The following is an 18164-nucleotide window of genomic DNA, read 5'->3' on the forward strand; positions in this document are numbered from 1 at the left end:
ATGATGTGTAATGATGATTGATCTAACTGACATGCCCGAAATAGACTAATAAATAAATAAAATAAAATAAATAAGACAAGATTATGACATTACTGAAGCAGAGCTGTCCAGATGCTGCTGTGACGGTGCCACTTCTTTCTTCAGGCCCCCACATAATATCATAATAACCATAATAACCATAATTATCATAAGAATCATAATATTAAAGGTTTTCTGTCTCCTTTAAATCACTCCACTTACGGATGACTGATCCTGATCAGAGAGAAACTGATCGATCAAATGTAGATGGAACTGAGAGAAGGATTGACACCTTGATGAACTCAGTGCATTTATAAAGAGAAAAGATGAAGAAGAGTGAGGATGTCAGACTGAAGACTCAAAGTCCTGATGGTTGTAAAACAATCACCACATTCCCTGCAGCTTCAACTTCAACAGCAACAACTCTCTCCTCTTCCTCCTCCTCTTCCTCCTCATCATCATGTCACACACACTAACACCTGAGAAACCAGGCGAGGAGGAGATGACATCACAACAACCACCTGTGATTTTTAATAGGATGAATAAAACCTGAGCCAATTCCTTCCGAATAAAAGCTCTGACTAGGGATGTCACAGTTAATCACGGTATATTATAACGCCACAATTAATTAAATACCGCCACTTTCCAATATGTCTGAATCATGTCGGCAGATGTGCGCCAAAGTAACTGGTCCATTTACCTAACATAACATTGAATTGGTAGGAATTGAAATGCTAGAGTGCCATTTGTAATTTAAAAAAACGATTAAAATGAACTTAAACATTTGGTATCAATGACAAATAATGACTTTAATATTTCAAACCCTTCCCCTGGGGGATTAATATTATAATATTAGTCATATTTTAATATATACTTAAAATATTTTGTGTGAACAAATAGTAATATATATTTTAACTATATTTGATTTTACACATTAATAGTGTTGTGAAATTCATTCATGCATAATAATCGTGACAATAATCGTACCAAGAAAATCTATAATCGTGACATCCCAGCTCTGACAGTTTGTCTTCAGCTCTCGTCCTCAGACTCTTTGTTACTTCACGGGTTTTATCCTAAATGGTCAGGAATCGAACCTGCGACCCGCTGCTCTCTGACCTCTGTGCAGCCAGCGATCAGGCCGCCGGTGTCAGAGGTCAGAGGTCACACTGACTGACTCCTCTACATGCCGCTGATCCAGTTCACTTAGCAGAACAGTTTTCACTCTCTTCCCTCCCTGTTCTGTTGGACGGTCTCTGATGTGTCAGGAAACGCAGCGGCTTCACAGCTCACAGATGATTTAATAACTCTCACAAGTCTGGATTAGTCCGGATTAGTCTGGATTATTTGAAGACACATGAGGAGACAACGTCCACTTCACTGATCAATCGGAGACAGGTTACGTCCTCAGTAGATGTTCGATTAAAGTTATTTCCATCAGGAATAAACATAAAAGTCCAGTTTCCCTTCAACAAACTGATCTGAGATCATTTACAGTGAAATTCAACAACTTTTAAACCAGATTAAATCCTGTTTTAAATTCAAATTCAAAAGTGAGGTTAACAGCAACAGTTAATGAGCTCCTCCATCACTTTATAAAATCCAGACAGCAGCAGATTATTTATATCTAATGACACATTTATTTATTTAAATTCACATTTATCCCTGTTTATTAAAATCAGTGTAAATAAATAAACTTAATCTGAACTGGTGCAACATATTAAACCTGTTTTAACTTAGTTTTAAACCTAAACTCTGATTAGAGCTAATCTCAGATTAATTGAATCCATCTATGAACCTTCACTAAGACAATGTACAGTATGAACGACGTGGACTTTCTCCAACACAGACGAGGCAGAAATGATCCAAGATGGAGGAGCCACAAAGTCGACTAAGAAAAGCAAATGTACAGATTTACAAGTGGAGGCGGCTGCAGCATCAGTATCATCAGTATTAATAGGAGCTACGTTAAAAGCAGGATTATCTTTACCTCAGCTGCAGCTGCAGTAAATGATAGTAGTGGACCAGGACCTGCTGCAGTCAGGACGGCAGGAAAAGAATCTGTTCCAACAGATTATTAGTCTGAGAAACAATAAACCTGAACAAATAAAACCTGCAAAACTAAAATGTGATGTAAAACAAATCAAACGCACCTGAAGTGGCTCTGTGTAAAAGAAGGATTCTGATCAATAAACTGCTGAGGAACCATTATTCACCACCAATCTGTATGTTAATCACACAATAGTTTCCTTTCAGTGACTAAACCAAGAATATAAAAGAAAATGACAAGGTGTCCTGTCTTCAAAAAAACACAATTAGTCTCTATTTCCACTTTTCATTAGTTCCCTGTCAACACATTCATCATTACATAAAGTCTAAAGTCAGTGATTGTGTGTTAAATAGATAATAAAGTGATAAAATTGTGTCTCCAGCTCTATAGAAAGTCATTACAAATCCATTAGGCTATAACACAGAAACACAAAAACTTTCCATGTAATGAGACATAAATTATAACCGCAGCACTTAATCAGTCCACACCAAAACAGCAAGTCAATAATCAGCATAATTAGGGTTAAAAAAAAAATCATCTCTCATGACATCAACAAGTTGTGTATTTGATTTTCAACACATTACAGCTCGGTGTGTTTTACTATCAAGTGCTACAAAGTGCAGCAGCTCCCTTTCACTGCAGGAATGTCAGATTGTGTCGCTGTTATGAAGCTGTCAGGTCCCAGAAATAGCAGCAGGGGACACGTGTGTGCGTGTGTGTGTGTGTGTGTGTGTGTGTGTGTGTGTGTGTGTGTGTGTGTGTGGCTGCTCTCGGACCCATGACGAGTCCTTGACGGAGACCAGAGGACTTTTTAAAAACTCAGATCAGAAGCTGCAAGTTGAAGGAAACTAAAAGTCGCCAAACACCACTGATGATGATGATGATGATGAATACATAAATAAACCCAGCAGCAGCAGCAGGGGTCAGTGAAGGCAACACCTGAAGTTTGGTGAATAAAGTTGCGTTTAGGTACTTACATGCAGTTTGGAGCGCGTTGCGTTATTTCCTCGGTGCGGTGTGTGTGTGTATAAGTGTGTGTGATGCTGTTCAGGTCCAGGCAGCGCTGGTCTGTGGTCTGTGGTGGTGGTTCAGGTCTGGAGGAGAAGAAGTGGTCTCGGTCTGAGGAGGTTTCTGGTGGAGGAGGTGAAACCTGAAGCTCAGTCTGACAGGTCTGTGATCTGTCCAGAGAGTCCGCGCCGCAGAGCCGCTGCAGGACGAGCCGGAGTCGGACTGTCACCGGAGAAGCCCGAGCCATGCCGAGGGGGGGCGAGCCAAAAAAAAAAAACACTGAGATGCTAAATATAGAAACCAGGACATAAAACACACACACACACACACACACACACACACACACACACACACACACACACACACACACTATGAGTCTGTCACCTGAGTTAAAGTCTTAGATTTAACAGCTCATTCATTCATTAACACTGAGTATCAATTAGGTTGAGTTAATGTAGGTTAATGAGCTCTAGTCACTAAATATAGAATTGTTTTTAAAGACAAATATATAATCGCTCTGCTCTGTTCCTCCTCAAACGTTCATAAAACCAAAGATATTCAATAAATCCGTCTTTGATAAAACTGTTGGTTGTCCCGCGCGAGCAGCTGTGATGTCAGGTGATCGATGTCATGTGACACCTCCAAGGTCCAATCAGAGACCAGGGTGTGGCCGGTAGAGAGACCACAGGTGTAGAGGAAAGTGAGCTACAGTATTTATATTTTCTTCTGCTAACATTAGATATGTATGGATCTATTTTAAAAAGGGACTGTTACAGTAATAATAGCAAAGATATTCAATATACGGTTTATAAACCATCTGTGATAGCCAGTCTGGATTTACATCAATCGTTACCTAGGAGATAGCTGCCAAAACTCGCGAGAGTGTGTAGTTGAGACAGAGGTAGGTCTTTTTGGACTAAAGGTTGTTTTCTCCTGATTTTTCCGTATGAAAGTTTCCATTTTCAAATGTCAAAATGTTCAGAAAAGATGTGTGTCTTGTGAAAAATAAATCCAACATTTACTTTAGTGACTCTGAGGGCGAGAGAATCGACCGACGTCTCTGGTTCACCCGGTTCACCTCGAAAACCACGTGATAGGACACATGGCGTCTTCTAAACTTGCAGTGGTTTTCAAAGTGGAGGGAAGATAAGAAAAAAAAATGCAAAAAATAAAAATAAAAATTTGCCATCCTCATCTTTGTGATTGCCTGCCAGTCAAAACATCGACCCTACGGTGAAGACCAGCGGGCCGCCAATCAAAATCAAAAGAAGAAGAAGAAGAAGAAGCGGTTTGCGCATGTTACCCAAGGGGGCAGTTGTCGGTCTGAGAAGTGAAGTCACTTCCGCGCTCAAAAAACTGCAATCCCCTCTTCTTCCTCTGGGGGCTGGTGTCAGAAGGGAGCATTCCCCATAGACCCCCATGTTAAAATCGCCGACTTGTCTTGTTGTATAATGAACATCACCCCTGGCACATGTTCTTTGTGTTTTCATTGTATACTGTTCCCTGTATACTATTTGTACTTGTCAACTTCTTTTAAATAAAGCTGTTGATTAAAAAAAAAAAAAAGTAAGGGAGAGTGGAGCTGTAGGTGAAAAGAGGAAACAACGCCACGTCTGGTCCTGTTCTATGTTGTTCGTTCACACCGTAACCGTTTATTCGTTACGTCCGCGGTGTAAAAGGCCGTAACGCAAAGATGCGATTAGACGCGAGACGCAGTATACGCGACTTTTTTTTTTTTGCGATGCAATACACTGCAAAAACTCAAAATCTTTCCTAGAATATTTGTCTTATTTCTTGTAAAAATGTCTCATTTCTAGTCAAAACTAAACTCTATAAGACTCATCACCTAAAAATGAACTTGTTTTCAGATAATTTTCATTTGTTTCAAACTAATTTTCACTTGAAATAAATAGAAAAATCTGCCAGTGAAAACAGGTTTTTTTCTGCTTGTAATAAGAAAGAAAAACTTGCTCCACTGTCAGATTTTTCTACTTATTTCAAGTGAAAATCTGCTTGAAAGAAGTAAAAAGTGTCTAAAAACAAGCTACTTTTAATGTGATGAGTCTTATTTTAAGTAGAATGAGATTTGTTTTGACTAGAAATTAGACATTTTGACTAGAAATAAGACAAATATTCTTGGAAAGATTTTGAGTTTTTGCAGTGTACACGGGATTTTTTTTGGGCGACGGGACCTTCGCGTCTTCGTCTATTTCATCGTGTCTAAACGAGTTTTTAATTAAGGTTAAGGAGGTTTCTTACAAAATCATACATAAATATTATCCAGCTAATCATTATATGCAAAAATTTTAAAAGGACATTAATATTAACAGCTCTTTCTGAAATTTGCATCCAGAAACAGTTGTTCATTTGTTCTGGCTTTGCTCTCACACGAAAAACACGAGGAACGCTTTTTTTTCGCTCGAGTTTTGATGCGCGACCAAACGCGAGATACGCGATTTATCGCTCGTTTAGACTTTGACTTTTCGCGTCTTCACGAGCCCGCCCATTTTCACTACAACAACTACATTTCTGCTCTCACCAACCATGGTTGAGGTCACAACGCTGGCCAGACCCCCCTTCAGCAGGCATACAGTAGCCTAGCCTCTGCATCTTCAGGTATATATATGCACCCCTACAGGGGTTTGGTTGAATAATCAAAGAAACAACAAGGTTCCTTCATCAGGTTTAAAATACAAGGCAAGAAATTACCACAATTTATGCACACCTGGCAAAGGAACCCTGAGTGGGTGGCGCTGGGAGTTGGGGGGGGGGGGGTGTCTGACCATTGTTGGGAGGTCAGACACACCTGGATTAATCAGTTTGTCTAATAATGTAAGACAGGAAATAAATAAAGGAGGTGGCTTGAGCTCAGGAAGTAGTGGAGCTGTGCATAAAGCCCATTGTCATTAGATCTATTTTTTTTGACAATTCCACTGTTTGTGTTTTACATAGTTTTCATACATTTCATGCGTACATTGATGTTTTAGAGGTCTTGTAATGTCATGGAAACTTGTTGCCAAGTCATGGGAAAGTCATGGAAATTTGTTGGTTAAAATGTGTATGAGCCCTGTGCTAGAGAGAATATCTGAAAATATTAATATGATCTCAGACCCTCAGAGAATAACAACCAATACGCTCAAAAAGACAAAGATGAAGGAAACAAAACTGACTTGAAAAAAAAAACAAACTAATTTACAAAAATCATTAAAAAATGTTTGTGGATCAGTCAAAGTGATCGACAGAAGCAGCTATGAAATGGTAACTTTTCAAATCTTGACAGAAATTGCCTTTTTTAATTTTCCTTTTCTTTCTGTTTGTTAAGTTCTTGACATGAAGAACAAACACAAAGAGGAGCTGTGAAGACAAAACACGTCCAAACTAAGGAAGAAATGGATCAAACATGCAGTTCCAGGTAATCATCATCAATACTGAGACTGAGCACCAGAGGTCAGCACAACATCACACTCTGCACTGACTGAAGCTGCACATGTCTGCAGACTGAACCCTCAGGACTTCTCACTGTTTTTAATAAAAACACAAGTGTAGATTATATGAGATCATTAAATGATGAGTCACTTCCTGTTTTATCCTTCCAACAAAGTCTCATTTTACCTTTAGAGAGCAGAGGTCTGGACTCAAAGTGGTGAAGAAGCTCTGTCTTGTATTTTTATCCCCATGTTAATAATGTTAATTATTATATAGATGAAGGAGATTTTAGTCCCCAAACAGAAACTTCACATCATTCTGGAGCATCAAACTCCAGCTTCATCATCATGTTACTATGATTAACATCAGCTTTTACACTAAAAATCTACTTTAAATATTCACTTGAGATTGTTTTTTAACCTGATTCAGTCACATTTTGTGTTTCATTAATGCATTTTTAACTTTGTAACGAGCTCCAGGTTCATAATAATTTACCACAGGTTTCTTTTATCACTTAAAAAACACAAGACATTGGACTTGGACCTGGTTCCTGGTGGCTTCTCCAGTGTGGCCTCCTCGTCCTCCTCAGCTCGTTCACTGAGGAAGATGAATTTCCTCATGGAAATAAAGTCCAACAAAGACAAAAGACAAAAAAGGATCTTTCATTAACAATTCAACAATGAATTACACAAAAGCCGGATTGTGTAAAATCCAGGCTTATTCCCCTTTGTGCTGGATTAACAATTAACTTCATTGTAATCGCCGCTGTTATCCAATTACATGCGCTCTGTTATTCCACACATGGTTCAATAACAGCCTGAGAGAAGAAGCTGTCCCTGACTCATCCTGCTGCTGGAGATTTCCTATAATCTAACTTTAATTGCCTGGTCTCAGTTCTACTTAACTTTACTTTTTTAAAGATTCATTTCCCAGAACTGCTGGGGAGCAGTTCTGCTCCGCTGGCTCCTCCTCCTCCTCCTCCTCCTCCTCCTCCTCCTCTTCCTCCTCCTCCTCCACGCTGCCCGCGGGGCCTCCGACGATGGTAATTTCTTGATGAGGCGCTTACTCACCCAAATCAATCTTTACCTCCCTCTCCTCCCTCTCTCCCTCTCCTCTCCTTCCTCACATCTCACCCTCCTCCTGTCATCGTCTCTGATGCATCCTCCTCCTCCTCCTCCTCCTCCTCCAAGATCATCTAGATTAAGATCAACTTTAATGTCCCAAAGTTGTTGTGGCTCTTCACCCATAGCAGCCATTAAAAAGACAACATGTAATCAACATTGTACATTCAAAATATTGTACAGTGACATGATGCAAAAGTCTATGCCGCTCAAAATGTCTGTTAATGTGAACAGTTCAGCAAGTAGAAGATGAAATGATCTCCAAAAGGCAGAAAGTTATGACACATCCTTTGTTCATCTTTTACATTTTCAAACTGACAGAAACGGAAAAGCCCCCCCCTTTGGAAACTATCCCAGTGTGTAAATAGTAAATATCGTGTCTGATACCTTGGTCAAAGTTCTCTGAGAGCTCCAGTCTCCTGGGTTTCCCGTTCTTTTGCAGACTGCTGCTTTGTTTCCCTTTTTCACTCTGAAACTGTAGAAAACTAAAATAATACACTGATAAAAGAGTGTTTCATGTTTAACTTCATGTCTTTTGGAGATCACTTCATCTTCCACTTGATGAATGAACTGTTCACATTAATTAACAGACATTTTGACCAGGGGTGCCCAAACTTTTGCACCATGCCTCTGTAAATAAGTATAATCAGTCCTCAATGCAGACAGGTTGCATAGTAATGCATGACTAGTCCCTAATAGGGATGTCACGATTACTTGTTTTCACAATTAATTGCGGTATTAAACACCACAACTAATTGATCATAAAGATTCCTAAATACCGTCACTTTCCGAAAAAGATTATGTTGGAACCATATCTGTATATATCATATCTATTTATTGATGCATAAAAATCGTGATAATTGTAATACCGTCATTATTTCTCTGACAATAATTGTACCAAGAAAATCTACAGTATAATCGTGACATCCCTGGTCCCTAACCTATAGTTTAATGGCCACTGTTCTGGAGCCTAATAGGTTAACCTGTTCATACATAGAGGAACTCTGAGCCTCTTATTGATTTATTCTTGGTATAAAACAGGTGACATGTTGTTACTAATCTTATTGGTTCAGATGTTCAGAGATAGTCTGTGATTTGTTTTTAGCATCTATTATTATTTTATCATTTGCATCAGTTTATTTCTGTCCTGCACCGACAGGTTCCCGAAGAGTCAGGCTCTTTGACAGCTCAACAACCTCCTCTGTCTTCTGACATTCAAAACAAGATGATTCTTTCCACAGCTCTCCAGCCTGCATCCACTTCATCCAGCTGTTTAAGATCCTGATCCCTCGTCTCTTTGTGTGTGAGGAAATCCTATATGGAAATGTCACTGCTAACAAAAAAAACAAAAAACAGACATAATGAGCTTGGTGATTGCAGCAGGCGGCTGCGTGTGAGGACAGGAGCTGATTGAGCTCGGATGAGTGACAGCAGACACAGGGAGACTCTGTGTTTGACCACGTTGTTCCCCTTCGCTTTCCACGTGGATGAGTGTGAACAAAAGGCCGGAGTCTTTCCCCTAATCAAGCTAATGGAGTGGGAACAAGCCTGTAGCTGAAACGACAGGTAGAAGGCGCCTCCAGGGGGGCAAGAGGGGGAGGGGCGGGGGTATTTAACAGAGAGAGGCCGAGGTGAGGGCCGGTGTGTCTCCTGATTGGCAGAACACAGGGTGATAAAAAGCCCCGGCTTGTTCTGTCGGCTCCATTAGCAGCTGGTTCAGGAAAGTGACGAGGTGTGTGTCTGTGTGTCTGTGTGTGTGTGTGTGGTTCATGCAGACGGAGGAGAGAGAAACTTCACTGAGTCTCACACGTTTGATCCAGGAGTCACAGCTGAGACGATGCTGCAGAGGAAGACGTCGCCATGGTGAGTCAGACTGCTTCAATGAGTCCTTATGTAAAAAAAAAAGAAAAAAAAAGAAGGTGATCTCTACAGTAAGAGGTTGTGTACCTTTTTTTTGATGATCTGAGAAAAGAAAAAAGCTCACGCACAAAGAGGGAACTCTGTCTACACTGTATTCTCCCAAAATGTTCAATAACTTATTAGAGGATTACAGAATTTGTGAAAATACTGGCTACATTTCAGAAAATATAATTGATAATGCAACAAAACTTTTTTTTATTCAGAGTTAGTGGCTGGGTGAAGACATTTATTATCACACAACTGTGTTTGATCTTTTTGAATCCTAATGATAAGTGCAAACAACAAATTGGCCCTGATCAAAAGTTTACACACCCTCAAAGTTTTACCCTGCTAATAAACACACAGATTGACACAGACTGGTTTAAATGGCTACTCAGGGGAACTGTCCACGTCTGTTTCTTGATTGCTTGTAATAAGTGTCTGTGTATAAAAAGTCAATGAGATTCTGGGCTCTTGACAAACACCTGCACATTTCATCCATTGCTGCACTGACTTTACTGGATTCTGAGCCGTGGGCAAAGCAAAAGAACTGTCTAAAGTCCTGAGGGAGAAGGTTGTTGAACTTTATAAAACATAAAAAGGAGATAAAAAGATATCCAGAGACTTGAGAATGCCACTCAGCAGTGTTCAAGCTCTCATAAAAGTGTAAATTGAGCGGTTCTGTTGATACCAAGCCACGGCCCGGTACCAGACTTTTTTTTTTTTTTTAATGATTGTGTTATTTCTGGATGTCTCAACAGTTTAATTTGAATCCCATTCAAATTGATGACTCATGTTTTCCTTAAAGAATGGTACACAGTTACAAAATCCTCCGGGGTATGTAAACTTTTGAGCACAGCTGTACGTGATAAAAGGACAAGGACAACGTATATATAAGACGGCTAAAATAACTCGTTTTATCAAAAAGACACATTTTCTCTGTTTCCAAAGGAAAAAAAATATATATAAGAGGTTCCCTTTCCCTAGGAAATGATGTATACAAAAAAGTTTTTAAACAAAATATACATTGAAGCATTAATTCTCTACAGATGAGTAATGAATTCATGATGATATCACAACCCAAATTAATCCAAGAAAAATATACAATGGAGTCTGACGTGATGTGAGTAAAAATGACTAATAAATTAAAAACTCTGCTGCCTTCAAGGTCAGAGTGAACCGAGCAGCTTCAGGACGACTCAAAGTTTCTCACACTTTACTTTTTTATTCTAGAGTCAGAGTGAAACAGTCACTGTGATGATGAGCGCTGATGTTATTACCAGATTTGAAATATTATAAATGTATTTGATTTGGTTTTAAATGCATAATGTGACAAGGCAAGAGCTGCATTTAAATAGTTTATCTTTCTTCAAGTTAATAACTGGTTTCATCTCTTCACTGAGCTGGACTCAGACCAGTTTCTGGTACTGAGACGTTGGCAGAACCATTATGAAGTGTTGCTGCTGCTGGAGTCAGGACATGAGACTGGTTTTATTAAGTTTTTAAGTTTACTTCATTGTCACATAATTACAAGTGATTACAGTGAAATTCTTATGTACCTTTGGTCATTTGCATAACATAAATAGAGATAAAAGAAAATTTAAATTAGAAAAAGAGAAGGATATTTAAAACAGGGTCAGTCTGGATTTAAAGACAGAAAACAGACCCAGATGAGGTCCAGTTGGAGTCAGAACCTGCTCTGGGTCAAAAAGTTGTAAATTTAACATGAGAATGTGTTAGTATATTATTAATGTAGTTCACTTTCTTCTACTTGACTGTCCTTGAGTGATTTAAATATCTTCTGTACCTGCCTCCTCTCCTCTCTCAGGACGAGTCCTGGTCCTGGTCCTGGTCCTGGTCTGGGTCTGTGCTGGTTCCTCCTCTGCCTCTCCCTCCGCCCGGACTCGCTCCACCAGGCGTCGGCCGTCAACCTGCGGCGCTTCACCGGCTGCGCCGTGCGGGAGTTCACCTTCCTGGCCAAGAAGCCGGGCTGCGGGGGGCTGCACATCACCACCGACGCCTGCTGGGGGCGCTGCGAGACCTGGGAGGTGAGAGACCCGTAGACTACTGTAGACCACAAGGGGAGGGGAGGGGAGAGGAGAGGAGAGGAGAGGAGAGGAGAGGAGAGGAGAGGAGAGGAGAGGAGAGGAGAGGAGGGGAGGGGAGGGGAGAGGAGAGGAGAGGAGAGGAGAGGAGAGGAGAGGAGAGGAGAGGAGAGGAGAGGAGAGGAGAGGAGAGGAGAGGAGAGGAGAGGAGAGGAGGGGAGGGGAGGGGAGGGGAGAGGAGGGGAGAGGAGATGGGATTATAGAGAGCAGAGCTGACAAATTTACACAGAAGAGTATTAGCCTGCTGTTTGAGAGGAGGAGGAGGAGGAGGAGGAAGGATGGACTGATTGATTGATTAGATAGATAGATGAGTTGCCTCGAGAAGTGCAACTTACATACATTAACATACATTCCCACATTTCATACACCTCAATTACATAGAGACATAAGAACATAAAACATAAGACATAAGACCCCGCACCCCACATTTACATTTAGTTCAGCTATGGCAGATGGGATGAAGCTTTTGTTGTATTTTATGGAAACTATTGTATGGAAATACATTTATTTAATTTATCTTATCTTGGTTTGGTCTTATCTGAAGTTATTTGGGTTAACTATTTTGTATGTGCTATTGTACAATCTACAATCTCCTGGAAATTATTTGGTTGCATAATGGCATACACATTCAGAATAATGAAAACAAATGATTAATTGAATGCTTTTTTAATATTATGCACATCTATTTACTTAAATATCACAAATTATTTGAATTTCTTTTACCAAGAAGTCTGGAAATTAGGGTCTGGAAAAAGTATAGAATTTGGAAATTTCAAATGTGTAGGAACCCTGTGATTGATTGATTGATTGATTGATTGATTGATTGATTGATTGATTGATTGATTGATTGATTGATTGATTGATTGATTGATTGATTGATTGATTGATTGATTGGCTGCAGGTTGGGGCAGTTGCACAGTCAGATAAATACAGTAGATACAGAGACGGAGAGATGAGGTGATCCCCACGGAGAACATGTGTTTTCTGCTTCCTGGTCGTGCAGCCGAGGTCGAAGCAAGGACAGAGAGCGAGGAATCATCATTAGGGATGTCACGATTACTTGTTTTCACAATTAATCGCGGTATTATTGGCTAGCGGCTAGCAAAATCTTGGGTTCCCCTGTCCCACGTACACCTCAAGATCTGTTTGAACAGGCCACCATTAGGTTGGCCAACTCTATTCTAACAGATTCAATGCACGCACTTCTACCTGAATATGTGCTCTTAAATTCAGGTAGGAGATACCGAGTGCCTCAAAAACTCGTTCATCCCACTGTCCATTAAACTTATGAATGAGCAGCTTGTGTGATGATGTGTATGAATGCTTGTGTGTCTGTACATCTGTCACTCTCTACTCTCTGAGGCATATTGCACTTTAAGATTTTACTGTATGTTTGTAGTACTTTCTGCAGCTGTTCTTTTGTACTGTTTTTTCTTGTTGTGAAGCAGCACTGCTCTTGTCCGAGATAAATTTCTCCCACGGGAGACTAATAAATGATTTTGAACTTGAACTTTTTGAAACGCCACAATTAATCGACCGTAAAGATTCCTAAATACCTTCACTTCCCAAAAAAGATGACACTATGTTGGAACCGTATCTGCAGATGTGGCACCAAAATAAAGGTAAACGCAGAGATACTGATCCATTTATTTAACGTAACATTGAATTGGTAGGAATTTAAATGTTAGCGTGTCATTTGTATTAAAAAAAAAACTAAATACAACAAAAAACGATTAAAATAAACGTAAACATTTGGTATAGACAACAATTTATGACCTGAATATTTCAAACGCTTCCCCTGGGGGGTTAATAATTGGTCATATATGATTAGATACTTGAAATATTTTGTGTAAATAATGAGTAGGGTTGCAAAGGGGCGGAAAATTTCCAGTAGATTTCCGGTAAATTTCCAGAAACTTTCCATGGGAAGTTAAGATGGGGAATTTTGGAAATATTCCAAATTAAAAACTTTCCATGGGAATTATGGGAATTTATGGGAATTATTGGGAATTTATGGTGAGTAAAATATTACTTACTATATTGGATTAAATCTGGTTGTTTTAGCCAATTATGCTACAATATATTTTCCCCAACTATATTTAAGTTCTCTGTTAAGGGCCAACTTTCAATTTTGTAAATTTTGTATTTTTTCCTGTTTATTCCCATAGATTCCCGTTAATTCCCATATATTCCCGTTAATTCCCATGGAAAGTTTCCAACTTTGCAAATTCCCAGAATTTTGCAACCCTAACAATGAGTAATGTAATTATATTTTGACTATATTTGATTTTACGCATTCATAGTGTTGTGAAATTAATGAATGCATAATAATCGTGATAATTGTAACACCATGATTATTTCTCTGACAATAATCGTGCCAAGAAAATTTGTAATCGTGACATCCCTACTCATCATCATCATCATCATCACCTGCTGTGGGACAGACACAGGAAACAGAAGGACAAAGATAGAGAGACGTCCAAAAACACACAACGAAAGAAATGTGTGTTTGTGTTGCAGCTGCAGTAACGAGAGTCTGAACCCAGAGAGTGAAGAAGTGACAGCAGCGAATTCTCCCTTAATAACAACGAGACACAAGTGGATTTCATACGTGGCCTGATTCAGATTATTGCTGTGAAATCTCAGGTTTCATCTGCTGCTGCTGACAGGAAGCATTAGGAAGCTCATGATTCTCCGGCCTTAGCATTATTATCAGTGTTAGTGTTATTATTATAGCAGCAGCAGCAGCAGCAGCAGCAGCAGCAGCAGCAGCAGCAGTGAGGCCTCAGCTTTGTTCTGTGTCTCTTACCCCACAGGGAGGTCAGGACGCCGTCCCTGTCTGGCCTTCAGGGAGCAGTTAGAGGGGTCAGAGGTCAAATCTGTGAACTGTAGGTGACGGGACGGTCTCTAATTACAACAACCACAACCACAGCGCTGCAGGATTTTACATCTGTTTCTCCTGTGGATTAAAAAAAAAGAAAAGAAAACACTTTTAATTACAGCAACAGCAGAATTAGATGAGACGCCGACACCACGAGCAATTAATAGAATAGAAGAGTTTGAAGATGTGTCACAAATCTCCTGTCAAACGTAGGTGCACTGCAAAACAGAGCAAATAATAAAAATACTTAATTAGATGTTTGTTCACGTCAGGAAACTGGATTGTTTGTATTTTGGTGCTGCAACAATAAAAGCCATTAGAAGTGGAGGAAACAATAAGATGAGAAAAACTATTTTGTAAGCTTTTTTTTGTTCTGCAAATGTTTCATGAGGCTGGAAATGAAGCAAATGAAGGTGTTGCATTAAACATGCACCAACATGTTTAATGCAACACCTTCATTTGCTTCTCTGCACAAGGTTGGTTCTGTAGTGGAAACATATGAGAGTGATATCACTGCTCTTATGTAATGCTCTAAAACTAAGGGCCGGATTTACTAAGATCCCAGATAACGGGCGCTATATTGTTTGCGCCCGCTATAATATTGCGTGTTTGGTTAGTGCACGCAAAACAGGTGATCTACTAAGAGTAACGCGCTAAATGAAAACACGTGCAAACCGCAATATGTAAATGAGGGTTTTGCGCGTCGTAATCGTTTCCGCCATGGAGAGAGTGGACAGAGATCTGGATGGACGAAGGGACAGAATGACATTTGATCCGATGCATACAATGACAGCATGTGTGTTCATCTCTCTCGCGCTCTGTTTAGATAAATAAACACAAATCGCTACAGGGCCCAACTCGTCATATAGTGACGAACAGGCAGCAGCTGCAGCGACAATCACACACCTACAATATGTGTGTGTGATTGCCATGATCCAGTGGATTAATAGAGAGCTCAGGTGGGACACACGGATCTAAACACTCTGACCACAGACCAGAGGGATCAAACACGGGTGAAGGCAGCGGTGACGTGTCTCAGTCCGGGACCGGGACTGAGAGACGGAGCTGAGCAGCCAGGTACTGGAGAGGAGAGGAGAGGAGAGGAGAGGAGAGGAGCGCACTGCAGGACAGACGTGCCCCGTGCGTAACGGCGCATAAATGACTTTTAACACGGCTGAAAAACTATTACAGAATTACCCAGACGTGAGGAAATGCAGAGATGTAAGATCACGGGGCTCTGACAGGTATCAAATCAATAAACGCATACGTTTTGGCAAAGTTGTATCAGTTAGTACATGGTTTTCAGACGTGGTGAATAAAGACGCAAAAACAGCCACCGCAATCTATTCCTGGTTTGGTAAATCACATTGCGTGCGCTAAATAAATCTATTTGCATCTACTCCTCCCAGTATTTTGCACGTTCTGGCTGAAACGCCCATATTTACATATTCATCAAGGCAAACACGCTAAATGGATCGCACGTGCTATTCTGCCCGTGTGAGGGACGCAATCCTCGGTGCGTCCGGTTAGTAGATCAGGTTGCACATGTGTTTGCGCGTGCAATCACGTTTGCACACGTTTTAATACACGCAAACCTTTAGTAAATCCGGCCCTAGGTATGGATGTATTAAGTGAACAGCCGAGGCCAGAAGTTTTAATGACACAGATATTAAAGGTAGAAGAGGAGCAACTTTTACTGTATTACTTGAAAACTCACGTGTGGAATGGACAATCCTGTAAAAACACCCTCCAATCATTTTGAACGCCACGAACAGAGTTATTGGATTGTGATGTGTTTCTGTGCTCACAGTCTTCAACGATTTACGATACGGACAAAGACGACCCCGGAGTCAGAGCTTTATGTTGCTTTGCTAAATTGAACGAGACAGTTGCAGCAACGTTATGGCAGGAAAGACACAAGCTTTGTGCGTTCCTGCGCTCTGGGGGCGTGGCTTCAGAGAGAAGTCTGAAGGAAGGGTCAGCATGGACTTTTGAATTGTGTGTTTTCAAAATGTAGCCAGCCCAAACAGTTTCTCCAGGATCTCATACTCTGCCTTTAATTTTCACAAAGTCTACTGCCTCTGTTTTTATGCACATACCTCTTTGCCACGAAAATGAACTCAAGGAGAGAGTTTCAGTTGTTGTTAAAGGGATAGATCAACATTTTGAATTTACATGAATTTACCTCAACTCTGTGTGGTAACGTTGTGTTATTATCTCATAGCGTGGTGAATGTGCAGGTCACAACTTGTCCACCAGAGCGTTGTGGAGTTGTTGGATTGTGTATTTGATGAGTTTGATGAGGGAAACCAAGAAATCCCGAGCCTCCGTAGTGTAGCTCTGAATAGCTCACGGCTCTGCTCCGCCGTTCTAAAAATAGCTTGCACCGACAATTAAAGGTAACGAACCTACTGCTATGACTATAGGGATTATGGCAATGGGCCAATTTGCCAAAACGTTGAACTATCCCTTTAAGAAGAAGAAGAAGGTCCTACAGTAGATCCAGCTGCAGGATCGAGAAGACACCTAAACAATCATGTATAGATGGTCTTTCTGCAAAAGGTACAGGGACAAGACTGCTGAGGACGGGGTTCAAGTCCTTTTCTCTGATCGATCCCCCTCTTTACCAAAATAATCGCAACTAATCAAGACAAGGTAGAAAATCAGAGCAAAAATATTGATTAAATGTATATTGTATTGAGTAGTAACTGTAAATTTAATTTTCACATGCTTACATCCTTTAAAAAAACAAAAACGCTTTTCTGTCCTGTTTGGTCCTGCTTTGTTTTATTTTGTCCTGTTTTGTTTGCTTTTTACATTGTATGTTTCTAAATTTCTCTGTCATTGCCTGTTTCATTTAAAAGAAAACAAAAAACCATAGTAACAGATAAATATAACATCTGTATGTCTGTGTGTGTGTTTGCAGAGGCCGGTCCTGGACCCCCCCTACATCGAGTCCCACCAGCAGGTCTGCACCTACAATGAAACTCGCCTGGTCACCGTCAAACTGCCCAACTGCCAGGCCAACGTGGACCCCACCTACACCTACCCCGTGGCCCTGAGGTGTGACTGTGGCGTGTGTTTAACCAGCACCACCGAATGCATCACCTCCGTCTGACACACACACACACACATCATTACATCACTCACTCTGTTTTCACCATATTTATATCTGAGCAGCCAATCTAAGAGCAGGTTTTAAGTTTTTGTTTCTTGTTTCTTTTCTCACACGAGCCAATCACTTTCTGTGATCTAATATAAAATCACTTACTGTATGTGTAACTCCTGTAATTGACATAATTAATGATTTTATTTTTATTAATGGACAGTTATTGATACACACTCATTGTAATCAGCCTTCACTTTTAATATTTAATTAAAAAATCTATAATAAAAGTATTGAACTTTAATGCTAATTTGTGTTTTTTCATCATTTTCCTTAAAATTTTGGTTTGGATTCAAGTTTTGATCTTACTGTAGTTTGTATTTGTTTAACGTGTTTGAACATTTAAGGACGTAAAAAGAAGTAAACTTCAGTGAAAAGTGTCTGTAAATGTAAATGTTGTGTCAGACAAACAGGAGCGACGTGTCTCTCTCCAACCATCCATCTAAACAACAACCTGACTGTGACACTTGAGTTAATTAGTGAGAAGATA

General features: G+C 40.2%; 2 protein-coding genes across 2 annotated transcripts in view; one reads left to right on the top strand and one right to left on the bottom strand.

The window, feature by feature from the left end:
• The window catches only part of syne2b (spectrin repeat containing, nuclear envelope 2b), a 199714-nt gene extending 196495 nt beyond the window's left edge, over positions 1–3219 (bottom strand). Inside the window, exon 1 of the mRNA XM_085768285.1 lies at positions 3046–3219. The gene's annotated coding sequence lies outside the window, so the exon portion shown is untranslated. The remainder of the gene's footprint in view (positions 1–3045) is intronic.
• gphb5 (glycoprotein hormone subunit beta 5) lies at positions 1099–17626 on the top strand. Its single transcript, XM_085767994.1, has 4 exons — positions 1099–1174; positions 9399–9486; positions 11351–11570; positions 17435–17626. Exons 1-4 carry the CDS (start codon positions 1099–1101, stop codon positions 17624–17626), a joined length of 576 nt encoding a protein of 191 aa, XP_085624120.1.
• The last annotated feature ends 538 nt before the right edge of the window (positions 17627–18164 follow it).

The sequence above is a fragment of the Trachurus japonicus genome, chromosome 22 (assembly GCF_045865225.1).
Source record: "Trachurus japonicus isolate A0001 chromosome 22, Traja_1.0".
In the NCBI taxonomy this organism is placed as follows: domain Eukaryota; kingdom Metazoa; phylum Chordata; class Actinopteri; order Carangiformes; family Carangidae; genus Trachurus; species Trachurus japonicus.

Coding starts and splice junctions, on each gene's coding strand:
- gphb5 (XM_085767994.1), top strand. CDS start 1,099: ATGGTCAGGAATCGAACCTGCGACCCGCTGCTCTCTGACCTCTGTGCA. Junction 9,487..11,350: donor CAGAGGAAGACGTCGCCATG/GTGAGTCAGACT, acceptor CTCCTCTCTCAG/GACGAGTCCTGGTCCTGGTC. Junction 11,571..17,434: donor GGCGCTGCGAGACCTGGGAG/GTGAGAGACCCG, acceptor GTGTGTTTGCAG/AGGCCGGTCCTGGACCCCCC.